Source organism: Chrysochloris asiatica, unplaced genomic scaffold, assembly GCF_000296735.1.
Source record: "Chrysochloris asiatica unplaced genomic scaffold, ChrAsi1.0 scaffold00182, whole genome shotgun sequence".
NCBI lineage: Eukaryota > Metazoa > Chordata > Mammalia > Afrosoricida > Chrysochloridae > Chrysochloris > Chrysochloris asiatica.
The window spans coordinates 136,691-145,051 of record NW_006408700.1 but is presented as its reverse complement, the minus strand read 5'-3'; the positions used below and the strand labels follow the sequence as shown (position 1 = coordinate 145,051).

The 8,361-nt window shown below is 40.7% G+C and overlaps 1 protein-coding gene across 1 annotated transcript in view; it reads left to right on the top strand.

Annotated features, from left to right (window-relative positions):
* Positions 1–4,208, top strand: part of EPM2A (epilepsy, progressive myoclonus type 2A, Lafora disease (laforin)) — a 185,633-nt gene extending 181,425 nt beyond the window's left edge. Inside the window, exon 4 of the mRNA XM_006872072.1 lies at positions 3,931–4,208. Coding sequence (XP_006872134.1) covers positions 3,931–4,208 — 278 coding nt within the window. The remainder of the gene's footprint in view (positions 1–3,930) is intronic.
* Positions 4,209–8,361: the final 4,153 nt, after the last annotated feature.

The window sequence follows — 8,361 nt, the reverse complement described above, 5'->3', positions numbered from 1 at the left end:
GACAATCTCTTTAATATCTCAAGTGAGTAAAGTTTTACTAAAGGTAATACAGAAACAGCTGCAAGCATACATTGACAGAGAACTTCCAGAGGTTCAAGCTGGATTCAGAAGAGGCTGTGGAACCAACAGATCCATGTTGGAAGAAGTGCAGCCAGAGTGCTCCTTGGAGGCCAGGATGGCCAAACTTCGTCTTTCATACTTCGGACATATTGTCAGGAGGGACCAGTGACTGGAGAAGGATATCATTTTTGGTAAGGTGGAGGGTCAGAGGAAATGAGGAAGACCCCCAACGAGATCGATTGGCAAAGTGGCAGCATCGATGGACTCAAGCGTGGCAACAGTAGTAAGGTCGGCCCAGGATCGGGCAGTGTTTCGTTCTTCTGTGCATGAAGTCGCTATGAGTCGGTACCGACTTGATGGCACCTAATAAGAACAACAAATTCTGTTGGGACAACTTCTTCTTGGTTCCTCATGAGCACAATTAAATGTTCCAGAATACTCATTCTCTGCAATGTTGTCCATAGCTTGTCATGATCCACACTTTGTGTAGTCAATAAAGTGCAGGTATTTTTTCTGGTATTCTCTGCTTTCAGCCAAGATATGTTGGACATCAGCAATGAAATCCCTCATACCATGTTCTCTTTTAAATCTGGCTTGAACTTCTGGGAATTCTCTGTTAATGTATGGTTGTAGCTTTTTTTTGCATTATATCTAGCAAAATTTTACTTGCATGCAATATTATTGATATTTTCCAATGATTGCCACATTCTGTTGGGTCACATCTCTTTGGAATGGGCAGAGATATGGACCTCTTCCAGTCAATTGCTGCATCAGATTGTTGATTTCAGTTTGTATTCCATCAATTCCCTGTGCCTTGATTTTTGCCAATGCCTTCAGTGCACTTTGGACTTCTTCCTTTAGTATTATTGGCTCTTGATCATGTGCTGTCTCTTGAAATGGTTGAATATTGATCATATGTTTTTGGTACAATGACTCTGCGTGTTCCTTCTATCTTTTTTTTTGATACTTTCTTCATCTGTCAATATTTTGCCTATATTGTTGTTGTTAAGTGCCATAGAGTCAATTCCAAGCCATAGTGACCCTGAATAGGGTTTCCGAGGAGCAGTTGGTGAGCTTGAACCTCCAACCTTGCAGTTCAAATGGCTTTGCAATCTGGTGCATTAACCCACAGCGCCACACCAGGCCTCCTATAGAATCCTTCAATATTGCTAGCCAAGGCTTGAATTTTTTTTTCTGTTTTCTTAGGTTGACAAATGCTGAGCATGTTCTTCCCTTTTGGCTTTCTAATACCAGGTCTTTGCACATTTTGTTATAATATTTGACTTTGTCTTCTTGAGCTGACCTTAGAAATTTTCTATTCAGCTCTTTTATCTCCTCATCCTTGCATTGCTTTAGCGTCTCTATGCTGAAGAGCAAGTTTCAGAATCTCTTCTGATATTCATTTTTGCCATTTCCTTCTTTCTTGTTTTTTTAGTGACTATTTTGTTCCTGTATGATGTTCTTGATGTCATCTCACAACTATTCTGGTCTTCGGTCTTTAGTATCTAAAGCATCAAATCTGTTCTTGAGATGATCTCTAAATTCAGGTGGGATATGTTCAAGGTCATATTTTGGCTCTCGTGGACTTGTTTTAATTTTCCTCAGCTTCAGTCTGAACTTTCATCTGAGTAATTGATGGTTTGTTCCACAGTCTGCCCCTGGCCTTGTTTTGGCTGATGATATAGAGCTTTTCCACTCTGTTTTTCCATAGATGTAGTCAATTTGATTTCTGTGTATTTCATCTGGTGAGATCTATGTATAAAGTTATCTACAAAGGTATTTGCAATGAAGAAATCATTGTTCTTGCAAAATTCTAGCATGTATTTTTATCTATCACCATGGCCATGTTTTCCATCTACTGATCCTTCCTCTTTGTCTGCAACCTTTGCATTCCAATTGCCAGTAATTATTACTACATCTTGATTGCATGTTTGATCAGTTTCAGAGTGAAGAAGTTTATAGAATTCTTTAGTTTCATCCTCACTGGCTTTAGTGGTTGGTGTATAAATTTGAATAATAGTGGTATTGACTGGTCTTCCTTGTAGGCGTATGGCTATTATCATTTCACAGACTGTGTTGTAGTACAAGACGGATCTTCATGTGTGCTTTTTCATGATGACTGTGATGCCATTCCTCTTCAATTTGTTATTCCTAGCATAGTAAACCCCGTGATTGTCAGAGTCAAAATATTGTCAGATACAGTTTGGAAAGATGAGTCCTTTAGGTTGGAAGACACTCAAAATATGACTGAAGAAGAGTTGTCTCCTCAAAGTAGAGTTGATGGAATCTGAGACTGGTGAAAAGTGTCCTGCTTAAAAGCATTCCAGGTATTTAAGCAGCTGTGAGGAAGCCCACAGTTCTAGAGCCTCTTTAGAGGGAGCAACGTGGCACCAGCAGTAAACTGAGACCATTTCCCTGGCTTCCAGTCTCTGTTACCATCTCAGAGTATGGGGAGCCTGAAGCTAATGTAGACCCAACAGGCAAAGCTGTGAGACTGGGAATGAAGAGGGCTTTCAAGCCACCTGGAATTTTCATGAAACTCTTGTTCTAAGGTACTTGCGGAGTCCTGGTGTGGTGCTGTGAGTTAATGCTCTAGACTGCTATATCAGTTTGAACTGCAAGGTTGACTGTTCAAGTTCACCAACCACTCTTTGGAAACCCTATACAGGGTCTCTATGAGTCAGAACTGACTTGAAGGCACTTAACAACACAAGGATTCTTATGATGGATCACAATGCATTGTGGTCGCCCTCTTATGGACACTTGCATTTTGAAAGAGGATAGCTAGAGAGGAAAATTGGACTCTGGGTACAGCACTGGACTGCAAACTAGTAGGTCAGCAGTGCAAAGCCACCACCTGTTCCTCAGAAACCCTATGCAGGGTCAATGTGAGTCAGAGCCAACTCTATGGCATTAACAACAAGAAGAGGAGAGGAAAGTCAGATGTAATTGAATGACTCTCTTGGGAGAACTCCACAACCATCCAGAGGGCACTTGTGGGTAGTTCCTGAGGTCTGCTCTGAGCCATGGTGCCCTTGTTTGGCTGGTGGCAGTGAGAGGCTCGAGAGCCAGAGTCAGAGCAGAGTTGTCCTTTAAGGGTTAATCCAGAACTTCATCCAATTTTTCCTTTCTTCCCTCTTGAAGTCATTTGTTTACCCCTCCTCCCAAACAAAATCTCTCCACCTGAGTCTCAATGAGCAGGAGGAACATCAGGCATCAGAAGTGCAAGGTGACTGAGACGAGGCCTCTGCCCCAGCAGAGAGAGAGGACAGAGTGTAAGAAGCCGAGCAGCGCACTGCACACCCTCCGGAGAGGAGACACTGGAATATTCTGCTAAAAGACTCACTAACGGCTCTCATCATCATGAGCCAAGCTTTAGTATTCACTGTGTCGTGAGTGATCAGTTATCCCACATGTATCTATTGATAAGTTATTCATTCGATTGGATAATGAAATTTACTACATGTTTGATGAATAAGATGGACGTTTTAACCAATGCGGACTATTTGTGTTTTACATTTGCCCGAAGATCTTGGATTGAAGGAAATCCAAGTGTTACCTGGCCGGTTCTCTTTGAAATCTTCCAGCTTTCTGACGAGACGTAAAAGGCCATTCCTCTGATGGTTGGCAGTAGCTACCCAGCCTTTGGAAGGGAAATTTGCATCAGTGTGGGTGCTTCCCCCGCTATATCATTATCAGGTTGTGTAACAGTCTCACCTTTGCACACCTTTCACAAAGGAACAAGACAAACTCTGCTACCCCCGCCTGGCCCTGCATGACACTGCGGTTGCATGGTGGCTGCTGGAGCTATGATGAGGTCAGGTTCTGGGCTTCATTATTCACAAGTGTGTGCTGTGTTTCTGATTGCAGGCCGAGTACAGATGCTGCCTCAGGCCGTCTGCCTCCTGCACGCGCTACTGGAGAACGGACACACGGTGTATGTGCACTGCAACGCTGGAGTGGGCAGGTCCACGGCGGCCGTCTGCGGCTGGCTGCAGTACGTGCGGGGCTGGAGCCCCAGGAAGGTGCAGTACTTCCTTGTCTCTAAACGGCCTGCAGTGTACATCGATGAAGACGCATTGGCACAGGCGGAAGAAGACTTTGTTCAGAAATTTGGACACGTTCGTTCTTCCATGGGCAGCCCCTAGCCTGCCGATTTCCCTCCTGGCCTCGTGGTTTCCATCAGGAGACCGAGGTAAAGTAAGAAAGAGGGTCCAGACACGGAGATCCCGCAGGAACCACAAGCTGTGGTGGGGGCTTCTCCCCCAGCATGCCCCATTTAGTCTGAGCTGAGTTTCTTTTGTGCTTTGGTGAGGCCGCCGCTTCTTTGAAATAATTCACAAAGGAACCAAAGCATTGGGCTTGGGCAGTGCTAGTCTGTCATCAGAGCGAGACTAGTAAGGCCGGTCCTGCTTCCTGCTTTACAGGCACTGATGTGTTTTCCTATAAATTCATGGCGGTGCTTCCTTGGTGCATTGTAACTGTTAGGGGTGCAGAAGGAAAAGAAACTAGCAGGAAAGGTAGTCTTCATCACTTGAGCACCTACTGGCACACTCACGGAGACATACATTCACCCAATTGCTCTTCAACTGACCGGAATCTAGAAAATGAGAGCAGGCCACTTAACCAAAGTGAGTTGGGGTTGATGCCTGCGCGGCCAAACAAAGAGCTCACTATGGCTACAGAGCGTCAGCTTTCTAGACTTTGTTGAAGTCTTTTTCAAGGTGTCCCCTACCTTACTCACCCACTACCTTTTGAGACAAGCAGAGTTGTTATCACTCTGTTGCAGATCAGAGAGCTTGTCTAGGCCTGTCAGAGGCCAAGATGGAGTTGATAGCCCCTGTTGATTGGACTCTTAGCTCAAAGCTCCTGTCATCACAATTGGTTGTTTTGTCAGCAGAGTGTAGTGAATTCAATTTTTTCCTCTCAATATTTTGAACTGTGAATTCAATTTTATTCTGCTCCTTTTTTTCCACAAATATTTACTGAAGTAGAAGAGAGGCTGACATATACAAGGTAACTTTCCGAGGAATTCCCAGGAGGGAGGGATGACTTAGAACTGTGGGACTGGGAGGATATGGCATTTGATTTCGGCAGAGAAGGCAGACAGGACATTTCCTTTACAGATTTAATGTATAAGCCAGTGTTGAATAATGCGAAGGCTAGCTCCCTTGCTAAAAATTACTGAGGAGCACAAATCTATTAGAATAATCCATTTGCAGTCATGATGTGCGGTGTAAAATTCTGCCTTAAATGCTGAGTATTCCTAAATTATGTGTGTGTGTGCTGGGGGGTGGGTACTTTTCCTTAATGGCTAAGAAATGTAGTTTCATACTTTCCACTGAAGACAGGCCATTTGGGGTAGATATTGTTTCCTTATTGCTCTAATGGGCAAAATCACTTAAAGGCTGTTTTGGAATAACCACTCTTGCTCTTAATAAATGGAATGTCTAATGTAGTTTGAAAACACCTGGAAATTTAGCTAAATAAAAACATTTAAAATACCCTTTGTGTATAGGTTTTTTTGTTTTTTGTTTTTTGTTTTTTTTTAAATCAAGGTAGCCTGAAATTCAGGAGAATAACGTTTCTTTCTTGGTAAAGGGGGCAATCAACTGAGCTTAATTGCTTTTTCTTGTGGCCCCTACTCTCTCATTAGTGGCTCAAAATTGGCAGTAACAAGATAAACGCAAGTTAAACGTGAGGTACCATGAAGAAGTGAGGTTGATGTCAGAGCAAATCAAAGCAGATATTGCACCACTAGCTGCTTGTTACCAGCATTAGTCTAACTTTTCAGTCACAGATTTCTCAAGGAAAATCCTAGGATCTTGCTCACATTACAGAAATAAGTCCAAATAGAACTGCTTTCTTTTTAGACTTGAAAGATTCTCCCTTAAGTGTGTGATGATCAATGATAGAAGAAGTCTAAAAGGCTGAACATGTTATTTCCACCAACACTAAAGTCTGGGAAAAAGCCATTTGGCTTGGCCAAAGAAATAATGATAAAGAAAACATGATCAGGATCTTGTGAACTATAAGGAAGTTCTGAAAGAGAAGAGTTGAAGGTGATTTAGAAAGAAAATGAAAATTCCTAATACATAAAAGAAAACCACAATACTATATAACACCATAAATAGTTAAATATTTCATTTTATTAGTCATTAGGTCATCATGATTTCGATCTGACTCAACAGCATCTAACAATAATAGCAGCTAAACATAGAATCAGTTTTATCAAAAGTTAAAACTAAGACTGTCTTTAGAGTATTGTTACTGTTCATAGGTACCACCAAGTCAGCTCTGACTCATAAAAACCCTATGTACAATAGAATGATATTTTGTCTAATTATTTTATTTTATGAAGGATTAAATGGAAACACCCAATGACTTTCTTAAACTAACTTTACTCCAGACCTCTCTCTTATATTTCCTCTTTATTTTTTTAAACTTGATTGTTATTTTACAATATTATTCGATCCATTATGAAACGACATTTCATTCTTTTTTGGATAAAGGGAGAAATAAGTAAATACACACACATACAAGATTGAAGCACGTGTGCAATATAGAGATAGATGCTATTAATACTATTGGTATGCATATCAAAGAGGTGAAATGTCATGAAATGGCATATATGTTTCAAGGTAAAATCCTGTCCTCTGGAAATGAAAATGCTCTAAAAACAGTGTTGTCCTTTGTCTTTCATTTAATGGGCACAAATATCAGTGAATTGTTTCAGATCTACAGAATGACCCCCTGTAGATGTGCTGATTTGGTTGATGAATAAATTCTATGAGTAAGCAAGAAGGGACAGAAATGTAGGCTGTCACTTTAAGTTTCCTCTAGATATAAGACTAGAGTCCTGGTGTGGTGTTGTAAGACAAACACTGTACTGCTAATTACAAAGTCGGTGGTTCAGACCTACTAGTCTCTCCTCAGAAACCCAAGACAGGGTCTCTCTGAGTCTAAACCAACTCGATGGCACTTTAACAACAGCAACAGTTATAAAACATGCACAGATTGGAAATGTGTTTTTCTTCTCTTCTGACTAATCCAACAATTTGCCTAAACTCCGTAAATCTTCATAAAGTCTCTTAAAATCAGTGGCTGAGTGGAGTGTGAGCTCCCTACCTAGGGAAGCAGTGACAGCAGAGATGGTGGCAGAGGCGGTGGCCTGAAGAGACAGGACAGCTGTGGGCATTAGGCTTAGGGACTGAGGAAGGCTGTGTGCCTGCCTGGCAGAATGCACTCTTTGGACATTTAAATGAATATGCATTTTTTTTATATGTGTACATCTAATATGTTTGCTTTGTTCATGTGTGAAATATAGGGTGTAAATGGAGAGCAACAGGGAGGAAGTATGGTAGCTATTATTGCAGATAAGGGATTATAATCACTGAGATGAAGTAGTGCATAATTTGTTGAAAACTGATGAACTTGTCTGTAAACCTTCACTCAATTCACAATATAAAGTTAAAAATGAAATAAAATAAATGGAATAAATAAACAGATGTGACCCCTTAGGCTTCCTCCAAAACACACCTTCGTACATTATATGGAACATAGACATGGCTGTAGGCCTCAGAAAGCCATAAATAAAACTCACAATGGAAATATTAGGCAAACCTAATGGCACCGTATGTAGGTTAGCCACTGGACTGCCAGGTCGGTTTGAACCAACAGATAGAAAGTTCAGATTTAGCAGCTGCCTCTTGAAAACCCTATTTAGGGTCGCTGTGCGTTAGAACTGACCCAATGGCACTTAACAACAACAACAACAGTGACCTGTTACTTTTCAGATAGCTGAACAGTAGAATTTTCTCTTACAGAGAACATTGCATACTTGACAATCAATATTTTTCCACTGACAACTTTTTTTTTTTACTTAATTCCAAATTTTTTGGTTTTTTCCTATTTATATTTTTTCTCTGATGATAATAAAAATTTGTTTCCTTGTTATTTAGAAAAAAAAAAAATGTCTCCTGTGTATACTGGAAAGGTTTCAGTATTTTAAAAACATTATGTTGATAATTAAAAAAACTGAGGTTCCATTTTTTGGCCAAAATAAAGGAACCTAGAGTATAATCACTGGCAAGCTGAATTGGAGTAGTAGAAAGAAGAATTTTTAAATATATGTAAGTATTTAATCAGTACTATAAGGAGCTATGGGTTCTATGAAGAAAAACATGGTGTCAGGATTGGAGGAAGACTCATTAACAACCTGCGATATGTAGATGATACAACTTTGCTTGCTGAAAGTGAAGAGGACTTGAAACATTTACTGATGAAGATCAAAGAGCACAG